Source organism: Nomascus leucogenys, chromosome 9 (genome assembly GCF_006542625.1).
Source record: "Nomascus leucogenys isolate Asia chromosome 9, Asia_NLE_v1, whole genome shotgun sequence".
Lineage (NCBI taxonomy): Eukaryota > Metazoa > Chordata > Mammalia > Primates > Hylobatidae > Nomascus > Nomascus leucogenys.
The window spans coordinates 91992970-92013979 of record NC_044389.1 but is presented as its reverse complement, the minus strand read 5'-3'; the positions used below and the strand labels follow the sequence as shown (position 1 = coordinate 92013979).

Here is a 21010-nt window from a genome sequence, read left to right as displayed (position 1 = left end):
AAAACCCATCTGTGTTAGTCTGTTCTCACATTGCTATAAAGAAATATCTGAGACTGGGTAATTTATAGAGAAAAGAGGTTTAATTGGCTCATGGTTCTGCAGGCTGTACAGGAAGCACAGGGGCTTCTGCTGCTGGGGAGACCTCAAGAAGCTTCCAATCATGGTGGAAGGTGAAGGGGGAGCAGGTGTCTCACATGGTGGGAGCAGGAGTGAGAGAGAGAAGTGGGGAGGTGCTATACACTTTTAAATGACCAGAACTCACCCACTATAGTGAAGACAGTATCATGGGAGCTGATGCTAAACCATTCATGAGAAATCTGCCCGCGTGATACAATCACCTCCCACGAGGCCCCCACTCCAACATTGGAGCTTACATTTCTATATGAGATTGTGATGGGAACACACATCCAAACTGTATCACCATCTAAACCAAATTTTCTTGGGGGACCTCAATAATACTTAAGATTGTAAAGAGATCCTGAGACCAAAAAGGTTGAGAACCCCTGGAATGGAACCTGGAAATTAATCCTGGAAACCCCACTGTAGTTACCGTGTATATTGTATAGCTGTGTCACATGTGTATTAACAGTATTATGGGCTTATTAAAGTACATATAGTTCATGCTATATATAGTGTGGGTTAAGCCATTCTCAAATAAATATTTTTTGTTATCCCTTCCATCATTTACTCATAGCAAATATTTATTGGCCATCTACTCCATGGGGGCCACCATGTTAGGTTTTAGGGGCCAAACCGTAGCTCACAGAATGGAAATAGCAGGTAAGATAACAGGCCATCTCTATAGAATGTGATGAGAGCCACAAGAGGAGAACTGTGTGCCATGCCAGCATGAGGGTGGGCACCTCTTCCAGGCAAGGGAAGTCAGGGTGGGAGAAGTTTCCCAGAGGAGGCAGCATCTGACCTCCGACCTGAAAGATGAGAGGAGCTAACCAAGTGCTGACCAAGAGAGGTCAGTTCAGGGAGAAGGAACAGCACAGAAGGAACAGAACTCTGAGGCACCCTTATCTGAATCTCCTGAGTATAAAGAGAGAAATCTACCTGCTGATTTCAGGTAGGGTGGACGGCTGCAAGAATTGATGGGGCTCACTCTGATGAATTTTGAACAACACACCCTCAGGAGAGCTCTTCCTTTCACAAGGTTTGCCTTCTGGCTCTTTGACTTCCTAAGTGGATTGTGAGTCAGTCACAGTGGCTCATGCCTGTAATCCCAACACTTTAGGAGGCCGAGGCAGGAGGATTGTTTGAGTCCAGGAGTTCAAGACCAGCCTGGGCAATATAGTGAGACCCTGTCTCTATATTTTATAAATGTTATTTTAAAAAGTAGATTGTGAAGGCTATGCAGGACTAATAAATGTCCAAGATTGCATGGAGCACATTTGACTGACCAGTGGGCAGAGACTCACTGATAGTGAGACAGGGAACACATGGACAGCAGAACTTGCTCCTCTGCCTTCCATAGCATACAGGGACACAGTCACATTAGGCCATGCTTGTGTCATGTTTGTCTTGATGAAGAGCCACTATTCGCAGAGCTTCCATGTAAATGTGGTTTCGCACAGGCCACTGAAAGCATCTGTTTCCTAACTGGATGGCCAAATACTGCCACATGACATATAACAGGACTGCACAGGCTTGAGGCATGCCTCGGAGGGAACGCAGGCGTCAGGAACCTAGTTGTGGGAGTGAGGGAGACTGCAATGGTAACTTAGTGCTGTGCCCCCAGAATGGGGCTAGGGCAACCTATGTACTTCCTTCCTATCTCCAGTCTGGATTGTTCCAAGAAATAGGGTACATAGGGGTGAAGCAGATGGAAATGAAGTAAGAGAAACAGTTCAATCATGGTATTTTTCTGATGAGGACCCTCTCTTTTGTTAACTTCAAAATAAATAAAAGCCACTCAGCCTAGGAATCATGGGAAGATACAAAATTATTTCATATGCTTCCTCAAAAGCCATTCTAAGGATACAATCACTCTAGGTTGCATTGCTTCCCTAACATATATATTTTATATATAATAAATAATAAATATGTGTATAAGTTATATATAATAAATAAATAAATATTTATTTATCTATTTTTTTAAAGACAGTGTCTTGCTCTGTTGCCCAGGCTGAAAAGCAGTGGTACAATCACAGCTCACTGCAGTGTCAAACTCCTGGGCTCAAGTGATCCTCACACCTCCCACCTAGCCTCCTGAGGAGGAGGACTGCAGGCATGCGCTACCATGCCTAGCTAATCTTTTTTATTTTATATAAAAACGGGGCCTCACTATGTTGCTCAGGCAGGTCTCGAATTCCTGGGCTCAAGCGATCCTCCCATCTCAGTCTCCCAAAGCACTGGGATTACAGGCATTAGCTGCCACACACAGTCAGTTTACATATACTTACTGATTGTGCCTCTTTACTACCAGTTCTTTGACTTTTTGCACTCTTAACAGGTCAGAAAATAACTTTCATTGGAAAATAGCAATAGACAAGCATGTAACAAAACCCTTCTAGCTAGAAAGTATTTAAATTTTTACAAAATGACTGTGGTCAACTCCACCTTCTCCTACTCTCCCTTGTCAGTGCAATCACAAATCCTGGGTCCTGGAAAAACACAGGATAGCGAGAAACAAAGGAAGCACAAATAGCAACAACAAGGCCAGTCTGCCTCCAAGTGAGTAACAGAATGCCTTGCAGGGATAGGGAGAAGGTGGCGAAATAGTGACCTCGATGGGTCCAAAGCAGGTATGCAATGGAAACCTCCATCACACGAAGAACCTCAAGCCCACTCCCTCTATTGAAATCATGAGCTCCTAGACTAGTCTAGGCAGCCTGAAGGCTCTTTCCCTGTCGTGGAGTTTGTGGTGCAGGCTCTTGCTGCTTGGCAACAAGCTTGGGGAGCAACAAACTTCTAAACCACAAAATAAAACGTGATTGGTTCCCCTGTGAGCAATACAATAGCACCCGTTAAAGGCTTACAGTTAAAATAAAGAGGCAAAGTAATTCAAAGAGTATGGGATCTGCTCCTAGAATAGGCACAAATGCACTGATTGAGTAGTTTAATTTCTTCTCTATTGCTGCTAACAAACAATATAACATTGGCTTTCCACTCTATAAAAACACTTTCAATTTTAATGACAATATGCACATTTATCTAGTTGTTTGTTTTCCAAACCAAAGCCTGAACTTTGGAGGAATGACAGAAGAGAGTGGGGGTGGGGGTAGAAGAAATTCACCAAGTAGACTCAAATAATGGAGTCTATTTTTATATGCTAGGTATTTAAAAGTAGAGGGCCCAAAATAACACATTTGTTAACACATGGTTTTTGCGAATCGCCAACCATAAATTTTTTTCGTTGCCTGCATTCCCAAGTTGGTTTCATAGAAGGCTTTATTGTAATCCAGGAGAATTGTTTTGCATTAATTTCTATGACAAGGAACCCAAAACACAGGGTGCTGAGAGTAACAAAACAGAGTTAGGGAAACAGTCATGACTTGGCACAAAGTGTGACAAGCTGTAAAAAAGCGAATGTTTCAATATCTGAAGTGGTGTTGATTTCCTATGAGCAACCTTTTCTCTTCCAAACAGTATCATATTCTTTTCAAGCACATTTAGAACGCAAGTCAAGCTGTGTTTTATTTTTTATTATAATAAACACAGTCAGTTTACTGTAACAAAGACATACTAGTGGTAATCAGCTGAAAGCCAAACACACCACCATAAGCTGGGCGGGGGGCTGCTGTCGGGGGCTGGGGGCTGGGTAGTCAACTGATAAAAGACCAGCCGTCTGGAAAGTTCTCTTAAAAGAACATAAAAAGGCAGTGTTTTGTTATGAGACTAACACAGAATGCCAAAATATCTAGCTGGGCTCTTTTTTTGTTGTCACTTATGGCAATTTGTAACTGAAAATGGCAATTTCTTCAAAATAGCGGGCTCTCATATTTGTTTTTTTTAAATCTCCATAATAAAATGCAGAAATTTTATACATGGTTTTAAATGGTAATACTATTTTTTACACAAGACTCTAGTAAGCATATTTATTGCTGTGCTACTCAAACTGCTTTCTTTAAAATGACCATTTACAAATGTTTATAATTATACATGTACTTAGATTTTTTATAAAGATGAAATGAGTCATTCACAGGAAACAATCACAAATAAAGTTTATAAAACTTTCATGATTAAATTCCTGAATTCAAATTTGTTAGGAAATAATGTAAATCATCTTACCACATCCTGAACTAATGATTTTTCATAATGAAGCTCTTCTCTTAATCTGTCTCTACTATCCATTAACTGAAATAGAGAAGAAATTATATTTTTATTAAAGATAAGAACAGAACACCTAAAATCCCTCCTCAAGAGAATTTAGTGAAACATATTTTAATATGAGAAAAATGGATCTCAATCTGATCAAAAGAAAATTAAATTTCTACAGATTATCATCTTATATTATTATAGAATTATTATGTAAGCAAGTAAAATACACACAGAAAATACCAATTTATCTACACCTTTCCTCACCCCATGCCATCAAAATGTAACATCACAATAAAGCAAGTCCTACTCTGTCAAAAAGAACAATTTTGCTTAAGGCTTTATGTGACCCATCTCTTATTTTAGGGTTTTGTGCTATATCTATGTGCATATCAAACCACATTTATACCAATTGAAAATAGCTATCAGAAGCATACACTGGGCTGGGTGCAGTGGCTCACACCTGTAATCCCAGTGCTTTGAGAGGCTGAGGCAGGAGGATTGCTTGAGGCCAAGAGTTTGAGATCAACCTGGTAGTCCCAGCACTTTGGAAGGCTGAGGCGGGTGGATCACCTGAGGTCACGGGTTCAAGACCAGCCTGACCCACATGGTGAAACCCCGCTTCTACTAAAAATACAAAAATTAGCTGGGCATGGTGGCACGTGCCTGTAATCCAAGCTACTTCAGAGGCTGAAGCAGGAGGATTGCTTGAGCCCAGGCATTTAAGGCTGCAATGAACTATGGTCACACCACTGCACTCCAGCCTAGAACAAGACCCTGCCTCTAAACAAACCAACCATTTATTTGTGGGAGCTAGAAATTGAAACAATTGAACTTATGGAGATAGAGGGAAGAAGGATGGTTACCAGATGCTGGGAAGGGTAGTGAGGGGTGGGGTAATAGGGTTAATGGTACAAACAAAAATGGCTAGAAAGAATGAATAAGACCTAGTATTTGATAGCACAACAGGGTGACTATAGTCAATAATTTAATTGTACATTTAAAAATAACTAAAAGAGTATAAATGGATTGTTTGTAATACAAATGATAAATGCTTGAGGTGATGGATACCCCACTGACCCTCATGTGATTATTACACATTATATGCCTGTATCAAAATATTTCATATACTCTGTAAATCTATACACCTACTAGGTACCCACAAAAATTAAAAATGAAAAAAAAAAAACACCTCATTCACTGCAGGGCCCTTGTTCCCTTGTGACTTGCCTTTGTATTTACGTTGATCAGTTGCTGTTTGTGTGTGTTATAGGCTAGTAAAATTCAACCTTTCGTTTTGATATGCATTCAATTAATTCATGTCTGTATTAATTTAATAAACATCTCCAGTGTCACTGTTCTTGTTTCAGTTCTTTATTGTTTTCCTGGCTTATCCAAGCAACACCTTCACTGGACTCTGGTTCCGGGCTTTCCTCCTTCCCACTCATTTTCTTTCTGAAACACAAATCTGATCTTGCCGCAACGTTCAAGGCTCTCCAACACACTTAGAAGGTAATTCAAACCTTTCTGCATGAATATAATCTTCTGCCACTGTCCTCTTCCCCTTGCCACTCCTTGCTCTCATGTACTCTTCAGCTACAGAAAACCACACGCCCTTTCCTATACAAGGTGCTTTTGCGTGGCACATAGAATAACCCTCCCAACTCTCCCTCATCTCTTTCCTGGCTAACTCTAACTGCTGTTCTCAAGGCCAATGCAGTATCTTTCCTCCAATCTTCCCTGATCCCGTAGAGTCCAGGCTGGGCATGCCTCTTGTGTGCCGCACAGCAAACTCTGGGTCTGTGCATCCTAACGCTATCACACCTGTACTGTGCTCTCTGACTCCGGGTCTGCCTCCCTCCCAGAGTGAAATTCATGAGAACAGAGTCTACTGTGGCAGCAGCTGAAAGACAGACACAGAGACAGCTGGTATTTGATTCCTGGAATTAAAACACAAAAGCTATGAATTCCATAACTGACCATGCTTAGCCCAGATAGATGGCAAGAGGTCAGCCTCCCCAAATTCACTCCCATTTTCAACCTGTCTTTAAGTGCATCCAGGGCTTAAAAAAAAAAAAAAAAAAAAGAGTGGGGGGAACACGTGGTTATATGAAGGCTTCTGAGTTGCTCCTTTCCATTCTTCCATTTCCTGCTTACACCCCCTTTCCCACACCCCTGGTCTCCCCACTCTGTCTGCCTCACTACAGATTCTTCCTATATAGTTTCATCAGACTCCTACTGCATTCTGGAGCCACGCCCAGTCACAAGCAGTTCCACAAACCCATGTCAGGCTTTATGCATTCATACCCTGTACCCAGCTCTTCCACTCTTGCCTGCCTGGAAAAATCAGCTCCAAAGCCCAGCACAGTGGCTCACGCCTATGATCCCAGCACTTTGGGAGGCTGAGGTGGGAGGATCCCTTGAGCCCAGGAGTTCGAGACCAGCCTAAGCAACATAGTGAGAGACCGTCTCCACAAAAAAAAAATTTAAAAAAAATTTAGCCATGTGTGGTGCATGCCTGTAGTCCCAGCTACTCAGGAGATCGAGGTGGGAGAGTTGCTTGAGCCCAGGAAGGCTGCAGTGAGTCATGATCACGCCACTGCACTCCATCCAGGGCAACAAAGCAAGACCCTATCTCAAAAACCTCCAAACAAACAAACAAGCAAACAAACAAACAAAAAAAACCTAAAAAATCAGCTCCAGTGGGCCTCAACAGGAGAATGTGAGAAAGGTTGTGGAACTGTTTGTGAAGCTTTTCTAGAATGAGGCCAGGCATCTCTTCTCTAGTACACACTTCTCTTATAATCCTTATCTCACTGCCCTATGGCTTTGGTCTATCCCTGTAGACTTCACCTGTCCCTAGAAGGGACCATAGGTATATACATGCATTTTATTTTTTTCTAGCAGTAGCACAGTGCCTAGTACTTAAAGGCAACTAATAAACATTGCTGAACTAATTGATTTAGTGCAGGATATTGGAAAAAAACCAGCAAATATCAGCTGTCATTTGTTCAACAACATCTGAACTGCTTCCCAGTTGACAAAGCATGCTGACATTCATTATCTCATTCAGTCCACACAGTACGCCTGGGAGAAACAGGAAGGAGGAGACAGGCACTGGCCCCAGGGGACCTAGTGGCAAAAATGGAACAGGAATCCAGGGTTCTAGATTCTTTCTGCTCAGTACCAAAATGTCCCTGTATTCAATGTCTATGAGAAGGTCCAGTGCGTGTAAAGAAAAAATGAAAAGAAAGACAATTAAAAAAAAAAAATCAAGCAGATTAGGAGTCTGCTATACTATATTACATAATTTGTTACATATATTACATTATATATAATATGTTATATATATCACATTATATATGTTATATATATTACATTATATTTATATATTACTTTATACATAACAGAGCTATCAGAAATATAATGTGAGTCATATATATAATTTTGAATTTTATAGTAGCTGTGTTAAAAAGGCAACAGAAATAGGTAAAAGCAATTTTAATAATGTGTTTTTATCCCAATATATATTCAAAATATTATTTCAATGTGTAATCAATATAAAAAATTATTAGTGAGACATTTCACAATTTTTACACCAAGTCTTTGAAATCCAGTGTGTATTTTTCACTCACAGCACATCTCAATTGGGGAGCTACGTTTTCATTGGAAATACTTTATTTGTATTCAGATTTCCTAAAACTTACAAATGAAAAAGTAGAGTCACAAATCCAAGTTATCGAAAATATACAGAAAGGTTTTCCAAGAACTGAAATGAGTTTTTAAATTTGAATTTAAATAATTGGAAATTAAATTATTAAAACTTATTTCCTCACTTGCACTGGCCACATTTCAAGTGCTGAACAGCCACATGTGGCCAGGGGCCACCATGGCACAATGCAGATTTAGAAAGCTGAGGCAGCACTTAACTGACATATTTAAACTCACAGATATAGCCAGCCATCAATTGGTGGCTTACCAGTGAGATTTTTTTTTTTTGCTTTAATTTGTTATTGTGCTCCTTATAGAGAGTAGGAAGTACATGCTACTCATTTCTACCAGTGGTAGTACAGACTGAAGAGATTGAGAAACATTTTCAATAAACAACCGGGCCCAGTGCAGTGGCTCACACCTGTACCATCCTAACACTTTGGGAGGACGAGGTGGGAGCATCGCTTGAGGCCAGGAGTTTGAGACCAGCCTGGGCAATATAGGGAGACCCTGTTTCTACAAAAATAAAAAAAAAATAAGAAATTAGCCAAGTGTGGTGGTACTCCTCTTTAGTCCCAGCTACTCTGGGAGCTGAGATGGGAGGATCGCTTGAGCCTGGATGTTTGAGGCTGCAAGTGAGATATTATCGTACCACTGTACTCCAGCCTTAGGGACAGAGTGAGACTGAGACAAGGAAGGGAAGGGGAGGGGAGGGGAGGAGAGGGGAGGGGAAGGATTCAGTTATCAGGGAAACATCTCCCACCTCTGACCAATCAGGGTAACCGTTTCTTTGAAAAATATTTCTTAAAACTAGTTTTATCTAAAATCTAAGAATATCTTGAATGAGGAAATAAGAGAGGACACAAACAAATGAAAAAACATTCCATCCTCATGGATAGGAAGAATCAATGAAAATGGCCATACTGGCCGGGCGCGGTGGCTCACGCTTGTAATCCCAGCACTTTGGGAGGCCGAGGTGGGCGGATCACGAGGTCAGGAGATTGAGACCACAGTGAAACCCCGTCTCTACTAAAAATACAAAAAAAAAAATTAGCCGGGCGTGGTGGCGGGCGCCTGCAGTCCCAGCTACTAGGAGAGGCTGAGGCAGGAGAATGGCGTGAACCTGGGAGGCGGAGCTTGCAGTGAGCCGAGACTGCGCCACTGCACTCCAGCCTGGGCGACAGAGCGAGACTCCGTCTCAAAAAAAAAAAAAAAAAGAAAAAGAAAATCGCCATACTGCCCAAAGTAATTTATAGATTCAACGCTATTTCCATCAAACTACCATTGACATTCTCCACAGAATTAGTAAAAACTATTTTAAATTTCATATGGAATCAAAGAAGACCCCGCACAGCCAAGACAATCCTAAGCAAAAAGAACAAAGTTGGAGGCATCACACTACCTGACTTCAAACTATACTACAAGGTTACAGTAACCAAAACAGCACGGTACTGGTACCAAAACAGACATATAGACCAATGGAGCAGAACAGAGACCTCAGAAATAACACCACACATCTACAACCATCTGATCTTCAACAAACCTGACAAAAACAAGCAATGGGGAAAGGATCTCCTATTCAGTAAATGGTGCTGGGAAAACTGGCTAGCCATATGCAGAAAACTGAAACTGGACCCTTTCCTTACACCTTATACACAAATTAACTCAAGATGAATCAAAGACTTGAATGTAAAACCCAAAACCATAAAAACCTAGAAGAAAACCTAGGCAATACCATTCAAGTCATAGGCGTGGGCAAACACTTCATGACAAAAACACCAAAAGCAATTGCAACAAAAGCCAAAATGGACGAATGGGATCTAATTAAACTAAAGGGCTTCTGCACAAAAGAAACTATCATCAGAGTGAACAGACAACCTACAGAATGGGAGAAAATCTTTGCAATCTACCCATCTGACAAAGGTCTAATATCCAGAATCTACAAGGAACTTAATCAGATTTACAAGAAAAAAACAAACAACCTCATCAAAAAGTGAGCAAAGGATATGAACAGACACTTTTCAAAAGAAGACATTTACGTGGCCAACAAACATGTGAAAAAAAGCTCAACATCACTGATCATCAGAGAAATGCAAATCAAAACCACAGTGAGATACCATGTCACACCAGTCAGAATGGCGATTATTAAAAAGTCAGGAAACGATGCTGGTGAGGCTGCGGAGAAATAGGAATACTTTTACACTGTTAGTGGGAATGCAAATTAGTTCAACCATTGTGGAAGACAGTATGGAGTATTCCTCAAGGATCTAGAACCAGAAATAGCATTTGACCCAGCAATCCCATCACTGGGTATATACTCAAAGGAATATAAATCATTTTACTATAAAGAGACATGCACACGTATGTTTACCGCAGCGTTATTTACAATAGCAAAGACATGGAACCAACCCAAATGCCCATCAGTGATAGACTGGATAAAGAAAATGTGCTACATATACACTATGGAATACTATGCAGCCATAAAAAGGAATGAGATCACGTCCTTTGCAGGGATATGGATGAAGCTGGAAGCCATCATCCTCAGCAAACTAACACAGGAACAGAAAACTAAACACTGCATGTTCTCACTCATAAGTAGGAGTTGAACATTGAGAATACATGGACACAGATTGGGGAACAACACACACCAGGGCCTGTTGGGGGGTTGGCGGGTGAGCGGAGAGAACTTAGAGGATGGGTCAATAGGTGCAACAAACCACCATGGCACACGTATACCTATGTAACAAACCTGCACATTCTGCATATGTATCCCATTTTTTTTTCGAAGAAATAAAGGACAAAACATTTTAAAAATTAAAAAAAGAATATCTTGAATGGCAATATCAGGCCTGGTTGAAATCTGAACCTAAATTTAGGCACATGTGGTGGCTGAGCTCTTCAAATGTGGCTAGTGCAACTGTGAAACTGAATTCTTAACTTTGTCTGATTTTAATCCATTTAACTTAAAAATGGATACTCGGTTCAGCTACTGGAAGATATTTATGTTTACTTGGAATAATTTGGGGATGTGAATCTGCTTGTTTATCTGTAAACTGTATGAACTGTAAATGCATTCTTACTCTATTCATCTCTTGGAGTATTTTTCAGTGCCTCAGGCATCGTGCTCCCCACTAAGAGACCAGATAGCGCAGTTTCCACCCTCACGGAGCCTCCAGTAGGGCAGGGAAGATAGACCATAACAGAATGGTAACTGTGAGCCACAACAGGGAAGTTTGCGGATAAATGAGAACAGAGTGGTGGAGCCCCACATGTGCAGGGAGAGCAGGAATTGCTGAGATCCTACTGCATTCAATTCAATGCACTAGGAAATCTTGTTGTGGGGATTGGTGGGGTGTGCATATGTGTGTTTCAGACAGGGTTGAACTCTGTTGTCTAGGCTGGAGTGCAGTGGTGCAATTCTAGTTCACTGCAGCTCCGAACTTCTGAGCTTAAGCAATCCTCCTACTTCAGCCTCCCGAGTAGCTGGGACTACAGATATGTGCCACCACACTCGGCTAAATTCTTTTATTTTTATAAAGACGGGGTCTCACTATGTTTTCCAGGCTGGCCTTGAACTTCTGGGCTCAGGAGATTCTCAAACCTTGGCCTGCAAAGCTGCTAGGATTACAGGTGTGAGCTACTGCACCCCACCTTGGAAATCTTGATTTTTGTTCTACCAAAAGAATTCCCTGCTCTAAATATTTACCAGATAACATCAGCCCAGCTCATTCATGAACATCAACTAACATCTGATCTGAAAATAAGACTGTTCATTTTTAATATAATTTTTTCCTTAACTGCAGGCTCATCTTCAGACTTCTCTGTGTCATGTAACTTTTCGGTGCCTTAAAATCAACAAGGCAGATGGTCAGTGATCCCAAACAAAAGAAGTATCTATACATCCATGAGTTTTCAAGATGGAGTCCTTATTTGCTTCTAGTCACCCTTCCCAAATAGTGGGGAGAGATTAAATATGTGAATCGACTTTCCTCTATGTCATAAGACACCCTGGACACAGTGTTATTTGGCCAATTGCGCCTATAGTTCCACTTAAAAGAGTCATTTATCAATGTAAAAACGTTATAGTACCTTTTGAATAGTTTTGTGATCCTTTTCTGCCATCTCTTTCATACTTATAAGTTCATCTTCTGTAAACAAAAGGAGAGAGAGGCCAACCATGAAATTACATGCTTATGCCCCTGTATTTAAACGGCCTGCTTCAGGGCAGGCTGTGGGGCACTAGCAGGCATAGTGGACACAAGGCCTAGCAGGACTATGACCTTCACAACTGCCCTTGACATTCGCAGCCTTCTTCCTGCTGTTCAGATGGCTGGTCAGATAGGGATTAAGAAGTAAGTTCAAGATCCAAGTGTGGCTGAAGGCTGAAAGCTTTTCATCAATACTAGCGACGGACATTTTTGCTGTTAGTCACAGCCAATACAAAGAGCTTTAGCAGGTGGCAGTTTATGACTTAATAAGAATGACCCAAAACTAAAAAGCCTCACTATGCCACAGCAGAAGAGAACGAGACTATACTGGCATGGTAGAATTTTACACCCAAGGGATAATATTAATATAACATATCTCATTTTACTGATATTTTGCTATAATTCATTTTATTGCCTGCTCATTGCTTTGAATACTGCAGATTAAGGACAATATCATGTAATTAACATAATCACACGGATCACAGTTAAATGAAAAAGTACGTTAAAGCAATCTCACCTTGGTGATTATTTTTTTCCCTTTTCCACATGTTCTAACAACTTTGGTGATTTAAACACAGCTTTCACCAATGTTTGTGGTATGAAAGAAAAGGGGTATTTCATATACAAATGAAATTGTATATTTGAGCTTTGTATCAAAAATTGAAGTAACTACTAAGTACTAGCATATTTTCCTGAAGGGCTAACTCTGTTTTCCCTACAAAGCATATCCCTATATGTATTCTTAAGTATTTAAATATTACCAAGTTTAGATAATCAGTTAAGCTTCTGAAACAAATCAGCAAAAGTTTCTATCTGGTTATAATATTTCTAAGTGAAATGGAGCATTGATTAGCAAATTTTTGCAAAGGCCAATGTCTGTCTTGAAACAACATCCTGAATTAACATGACATGGCTCAGGGGTACAACTACAAACACATCCTCTGTCCCAAGCAAGAAATGCTATCTTCAATAAAAAGCAAAGATGGCTATGACATTGATCTTTCAAATGTAAATAACCAAACGAATGTACGTTTGGAAAAGACAAACATAGTTATGAGCTTTACAAAGTGACCAATATATAGATTTTTCTCAAAAGTGATTTCAAAATGTTACCTAATCCTGAATTTTCTTTTAGATTGATCTGGATTTCTTCTTCAAGCTCTGAAATGATCTGAAGCAGCCTCTCATTTTCCACTTTGTACTCCAAATTTTCCTTTTCTAGGTTTGATTTTGGAGAGCTGGTTTCTTCGGCAAAAGATTCCTAAAAGATGGAGAATGCCATATTCCTAAGCAGGGAACCAAGGATTTAAATATGCAAGACAAGTACAATACAGATACAGAAAAGCTATCATATAATTTTCTGAATTCTATTACACACTTATAATAAGAATAGTAAAAAGGAAGGAGCCTAAATAGAGCTTGCTGGAAGAAAGGCTCCAGTACATTCTGTACAAAGACCTCAACACATGGGGACATTTTATTGACAGGAATAATGCATATCATACTGTTTGTGTGCCCTCATCATTCAGGTCAATTCATTATGGAGGCTGTGTCCAGGGAGGCAGCTGGGGCCCCTCCACCCACACTTCCCTCTGTGTGTGTCTGAAGTGCTGTCCGCCTGTAACTAGGCAGGCTGGGGGGACCAGGACGGGCAGCGCCAGGGGGTGGCAGAGTGCATGGCTAAGGAGGGGGGCTTGTTGCCTTTGTGGCATTTCCCAGTGTCAGTGCTGCCAGTGTCATGAGGAGCACATCACATGTCAAAGTGGTGACGTTTTCAGGCTGGGAGCCGCATGGAGTCCATCAGGCACACGGATATCCACACAGTTGGTTTTCTGCTTGGTGGAGGAGCCACCCAGAGGCAATTCATATTCTGAACATTAACATGGCTTTGCATGCTTGTCACACGGGGTCTGTGCAGGCGTTTAATGCTATTGAAGACTTCGGTTTAAATCTCTATGCAAACAGTGATTACCTTGTAAGAAGGTTTCAGGATAACTTACAACAAAAGACTTTAAAGTTATAGTTTTAGTAAAGCAAACTCATTTACATTTTTATTATGTGCGTCTTTTGTTTAAATCTTGCCATGTCCATTATGGGAGAGCTTTTTCTTACGCAATAGACGCGCTTATTGGGACAGCTACTCTTTTTTTTTTTTTTTTTTTTTTTTTGCCTTCTTCTTCTTGTCTGTTTCAAAGCTATTGAAAACATCTGAATATCCTCCCTTATGGTTGTCTAGATTTTACTGCCACACATTAAAAAAAAAAATTAAGATGTAATGGATTGGGGGAGCTGGTGCAGAACTTTATACTTTATTGTGGTACGATATTAAACAGATTATGCAATCTCAAAATATTATTATGCCAAAGGAGATAGAAGATTCTACATGCCTTGTTCAGAATTACTATAGACATTAAAAATACTTTTGAACTTAAGCTCATTGCAGGTGAATTATAACTTATTCTTTTTATAGTAATTCCATCATGGCAATAAATAAAAATAAAATCTTCCCTCGAAAACAAAATAATTTCTCTCGACTGATTTCCCTTTGGAACTACACTTTCATTTAAGTTTAAGGATATGTGGAAGTAAATTATTAAAATATTTTCCCCATAACAGTTTTAAAGAAAAAGAAGTGATTTAAATTTTTTGTAGTACATTAATAAGTACATTAATAAGTCCTTTAAAACAAGCGACTTACTAATGAAATTACGTATGGTATATATATATATATGTGTGTGTGGTTTAGCAGTTAGTAATATTTAAAATACATTCTTAAATTTTGCACTAAGCTCAATTACAAACCTTCATGACTTTGATTCACCATTTCATTTAAATTATTTGAGCCCAATTCATCTTAACTAATGAGAACTAACAAACCTAGTAAGTAGTTAATAAACAACACAGTTTTCTTAATAAAAGAAGAATCCCAGTCATTAATTTCTTGTCCCACATTGTTCAATTTGAGACCATCACAGAATGCATTTATAGACTAAAAGGTTTTTTTTTTTTTTTTTTTGTGGAAAGAAATAAACAATACTGGCCTTAATAGGCTTAAGCATACTTTTCCTAACAGTGGCAGAATATGAACATCCACAGAGCACCCGATTCTCATAAACTAAAGAAGAACTATTTGAATTCATCAGGTGAAGTGTAAAATTTACAAATGGTAGCAACTAATACCTAACTACGGGTTCTAAGAATTTCTTTGTATGAAAGCAGGACGCAAGGAAAACACATTAAATCCGGGGGTTTGTCCTTCACATATCAATCCACAACCCCTGTTCTTCCGAGGTTAACCCTTAGCTCTGTCCCCACCATCTGTCAGCTGCGGGAACTGCAAGTAATTAACTATTCAGACGCCCACAGCAATGAGGACACTCATTAGCAAAATGAACAAAGGGATCCTTCTGAGCTGCTACGGTCCTCTGTTACACTCTGAGTGGCAGGTTTTGTGGTGGTGTTCCTTCTGCCATCTGCCCACACTGCTAGTTTGTGCTTGCTTAAACCAGGAGACTTTTAAAAAATAAACTGCATTAATAAAATGAGGTTAAGAAGGATGGAGATCATTAAAAGGCAGTTAACTGGATGTAGCCGTTTAAACCACACTATACTCTAAGAGAGACTGTGTGTAATCCATGATCATTCTGGAATTTCAAAATTGTAAAGAAACTTACCAATTTCAAGTTTTTCTTTCATATTATAAAAACTAGGATTTCAGGTGGTGGCATATGTGCTATATCTTTTGTGAATATTCACAAGATGCATAGAATTACAAACTGAATCCCAAATTGAATCTCAAAAGAATCATTTTGGAAAACAGGTGTACTTGGGAGCTTTGCTCCTCAAATGTGGTCCATGGACCAGGAGCCTCAGCATCACCTGGGGAACTGATTAGAAATGCAGCCCCTCAGGCCCAACCCAGGGCTACTGTGTCAGAGTCTGCATCTAACGAGATCTGCAGGTGATGCATGTGAGCGGTAAAGTCTGAGAAGTCCTGCTTCAGAGCACTTTCTGTGCCTTCTCAGCAGTTTCCCCTCCACGGGCTCCATTGAATTAGACATCTCAATTTTCTGGGGAGGAACAGAGTTCTGATGCAAGCCCATGCCTCATGACAGTCACAGAGAAGAGCAGGTGCTTTCCCAATGAGTGACAACCAGGAAAGTGGCACTCTGGGCAGTGCAACCCTGCAGAGCTGCCGCTCTTGAATGACAGCTCTGTTTCAGAGCTGTCAGCAAAAAGCAGATATGCTCAGCATAAAAGGTAGGTGGGTGATGATTGCAGGGCTCATCAGTGTTGGGATAAGAAAGAAAAATGAAAAGTCTATTCAAAATGCCAGCTCCAGTTGAAATTAAAACACATGCACAGGCACACACACACACACACACACACAGAAACACACACACAATTACAGAGACATAAAGGCTAACCTCCTTTATAAATTCTCAAGAGGATTAGCTAACGGACAGCATGGAAACCTGATGACTACAATGGTATGCAGCTGAGTCACATTGATTTCCCACCGAATAAAACCTGAACATTTCATCCCTTGAATGAAGTTGCTCTTGGAAAAATTCAACATTCAGGATGTTCCCATCTGGAGATGAGAAATTACAACTACTTATTAATTATAAAGCTATTGAGATAATTTGATAATCAGTAAGAGTAAACTAGATAACTGTAAACTAAATAAAGCTTGTTTATTTCACTTTTTTTGCAACTTATTTCCACTGCTACTTTGAAATTTTTAATTGTCTTTCCAAATTCCGTGTTCCCAATCTAATTTGAGACTTGGTGTCCCAAGGGTTTTTAAAACACCACTAGAGGGGGCAGTTGAATCAGATGAAATTTCAAATAAAAAGATCTAGAACTTAAGGTTTTCGGAAAGTTTGTTCTTAGAGAATGTAGAAAAAAAGTGTGTTTCATTTTATTTGATATAAGCTATGATCTGCCTTTGTGGCATTCATGTCCGTGTTCTTGAAATGGTGACACGTGGAGGTGGAGCCAAGATGGCCGAATAGGAACAGCTCCGGTCTACAGCTCCCAGTGTGAGCAACGTAGAAGACAGGTGATTTCTGCATTTCCATCTGAGGTACCAGGTTCATCTCACTAGGGAGTGCCAAACAGTGGGTGCAGGACAGTCAGTTTAGCGCACCGTGTGCAAGCCGAGCCAAAGTAGGGCGAGGCATTGTCTCACTTGAGAAGGGCAAGGGGTCAGGGAGTTCCCTTTCCTAGTCAAAGAAAGGGGTGACAGACGGCACCTGGAAAATCAGGTCACTCCCACCCTAATACTGCGCTTTTGCAACGGGCTTGGAAAACGGCACACCAGGAGATTGTGTCCCGCACCTGGCTCGGAGGGTCCTACGCCCATGGAGTCTCACTGATTGCTAGCATAGCAGTCTGAGATCAAACTGCAAGAAGGCAGTGAGGCTGGGGGAGGGGCGCCCGCCATTGCCCAGGCTTGCTTAGGTAAACAAAGCAGCCAGAAAGCTCGAACTGGGTGGAGCCCACCACAGCTCAAGGAGGCCTGCCTGTCTCTGTAGGCTCCACCTCTGGGGGCAGGGTAAAGACAAACAAAAGTCAGCATTAACCTCTGCAGATTTAAATGTCCCTGTCTGACAGCTTTGAAGAGAGTAGCGGTTCTCCCAGCACACAGCTGGAGATCTGAGAACGGGCAGACTGCCTCTTAAAGGGGGTCCCTGACCCCCGAGGAGCCTAACTGGGAGGCACCCCCCAGTAGGGACAGACTGACACCTCACTCAGCCGGGTGCTCCTATGAGACAAAACTTCCAGAGGAACGATCAGACAGCTGAATTTGCAGTTCACAAAAATCCGCTGTTCTGCAGCCACTGTTGCTGACACCCAGGCAAACAGGGTCTGGAGTGGACCTCTAGCAAACCCCAACAGACCTGCAGCTGAGGGTCCTGTCTGGTAGAAGGAAAACTAACAAACAGAAAGGACATCCACACCAAAAACCCATCTGTACATCACCATCATCGAAGACCAAAAGTAGAAAAAACTACAAAGATGGGGAGCAAACAGAGCAGAAAAAACGGAAACTCTAAAAAGCAGAGTGCCTCTCCTCCTCCAAAGGAATGCATTTCCTCACCAGCAACAGAACAAAGCTGGACGGAGAATGACTTTGACAAGTTGAGAGAAGAAGGCTTCAGACAATCAAATTACTCCAAGCTACAGGAGGAAATTCAAACCAATGGCAAAGAAGTTAAAAACTTTGAAAAAAAATGAGACGAATGTATAACTAAAATGACCAATGCAGAGAAGTGCTTAAAGGAGCTGATGGAGCTGAAAGCCAAGTTTCGAGAACTACGTGAGGAATACAGAAGCCTCCGTAGCCAATGCGATCAACTGGAAGAAAGGGTATCAGTGATGGAAGATGAAATGAATGAAATGAAGTAAGAAGGGAAGTTTAGAGAAAAAAGAATAAAAAGAAATTAACAAGGCCTCCAAGAAATATGGGACTATGTGAAAATACCAAACCTACGTCTGATTGGTGTACCTGAAAGTGACGGGGAGAATGGAACCAAGTTGGAAAACACTCTGCAAGATATTATCCAGGAGAACTTCCCCAATCCAGCAAGGCAGGCCAACATTCAGATTCAGGAAATACAGAGAATGCCACAAAGATACTCCTTGAGAAGAGCAACCCCAAGACACATAATTGTCAGATTCACCAAAGTTGAAATGAAAGAAAAAATGTTAAGGGCGGCCAGAGAGAAAGGGCGGGTTACCCACAAAGGGAAGCCCATCAGACTAACAGCTGATCTCTCAGCAGAAACTCTACAAGCCAGAAGAGAGTGAGGGCCAATATTCAACATTCTTAAAGAAAAGAATTTTCAACCCAGAATGTCATATCCAGCCAAACTAAGCTTCATAAGTGAAGGAGAAATAAAATACTTTACAGACAAGCAAATGCTGAGAGATTTTGTCACCACCAGGCCTGCCCTAAAAGAACTCCTGAAGGAAGAACTAAACATGGAAAGGAACAACTGGTACCAGCCACTGCAAAAACATGCCAAATTGTAAAGACTATCGAGGCTAGGAAGAAACTACATCAACTAACGAGCAAAATAACCAGCTAACATCATAATGACAGGATCAAATTCACACATAACAATATTTACTTTAAATGTAAACGGGCTAAATGCTCCAATTAAAAGACACAGACTGGCAAATTGGATAAGGAGTCAAGACCCATCAGGGTGCTGTATTCAGGAAACCCATCTCATGTGCACAGACACATATAGACTCAAAATAAAGGGATGGAGGAAGATCTATCAAGCAAATGGAAAACAAAACAAGGCAGGGGTTGCAATCCTAGTCTCTGATAAAATAGACTTTAAACCAACAAAGATCAAAAGAGACAAAGAAGGCCATTACATAATGGTAAAGGGATCAATTCAAGAAGAAGAGCTAACTATCCTAAATATATATGCACCCAATACAGGAGCACCCAGATTCATAAAGCAAGTCCTGAGTGACCTACAAAGGGACTTAGACTCCCACACAATAATAATGGGAGATTTTAACACCCCACTGTCAACATTAGACAGATCAACGAGACAGAAATTTAACAAGGATACCCAGGAATTGAACTCAGCTCTGCACCAAGAGGACCTAATAGACATCTACAGAACTCTCCACCCCAAATCAACAGAATATACATTTTTTTCAGCACCACACCACACCTATTCCAAAATTGACCACATAGTTGGAAGTAAAGCTCTCCTCAGCAAATGTAAAAGAACAGAAATTATAACAAACTGTCTCTCAGACCACAGTGCAATCAAACTAGAACTCAGGATTAAGAAACTCACTCAAAACCACTCGACTACATGGAAACTGAACAACCTGCTCCTGAATGACTACTGGGTACATAATGAAATGAAGGCAGAAATAAAGATGCTCTTTGAAACCAATGAGAACAAAGACACAACATACCAGAATCTCTGGGACACGTTCAAAGCAGTGTGTAGAGGGAAATTTATAGCACTAAATGCCCACAAGAGAAAGCAGGAAAGATCCAAAATTGACACCCTAACATCACAATTAAAAGAACCAGAAAAGCAAGAGCAAACATTCAAAAGCTAGCAGAAGGCAAGAAATAACTAAAATCACAGCAGAACTGAAGGAAATAGAGACACAAAAAACCCTTCAAAAAAATTAATGAATCCAGGAGCTGGTTTTTTGAAAAGATCAACAAAATTGATAGACCACTAGCAAGACTAATAAAGAAAAAAAGAGAGAAGAATCAAATAGACGCAATAAAAAATGATAAAGGGAATATCACCACCGATCCCACAGAAATGCAATCTACCACCAGAGAATACTACAAACACCTCTATGCAAATAAACTAGAAAATCTAGAAGAAATGGATAAATTTCTCGACAAATACACCCTCCCAAAACTAAACCAGGAAGAAGTTGAATCTCTGAATAGCCCAATAACAGGCTCTGAAATTGTGGCAATAATCAATAGCATACCAACCAAAAAGAGGCCAGGACCTGATGGATTCACAGCCGAATTCTACCAGAGGTACAAGGAGGAACTGGTACCATTCCTTCTGAAACTATTCAAATCAATAGAAAAAGAGGGAATCCTCTCTAACATATTTTATGAGGCCAGCATCATCCTGATACCAAAGCCGGGCAGAGACATAACCAAAAAAGAGAATTTCAGACCAATATCCTTGATGAACATTGATGCAAAAATCCTCAATAAAATACTGGCAAACTGAATCCAGCAGCACATCAAAAAGCTTATACACCATGATCAAGTGGGCTTCATCCCTGGGATGCAAGGCTGATTCAAC

The 21010-nt window shown here is 40.6% G+C and overlaps 1 protein-coding gene across 1 annotated transcript in view; it reads right to left on the bottom strand.

Annotated features, from left to right (window-relative positions):
- The window catches only part of C9H10orf67 (chromosome 9 C10orf67 homolog), a 151873-nt gene that overhangs the window by 78462 nt on the left and 52401 nt on the right, over positions 1-21010 (bottom strand). The window contains exons 6-8 of the mRNA XM_030818461.1: positions 13296-13443; positions 12064-12122; positions 4237-4302 (exon numbers count right to left, since the gene is read on the bottom strand). Of these exons, the coding sequence (XP_030674321.1) occupies positions 4237-4302; positions 12064-12122; positions 13296-13443 (273 nt within the window). The remainder of the gene's footprint in view (positions 1-4236; positions 4303-12063; positions 12123-13295; positions 13444-21010) is intronic.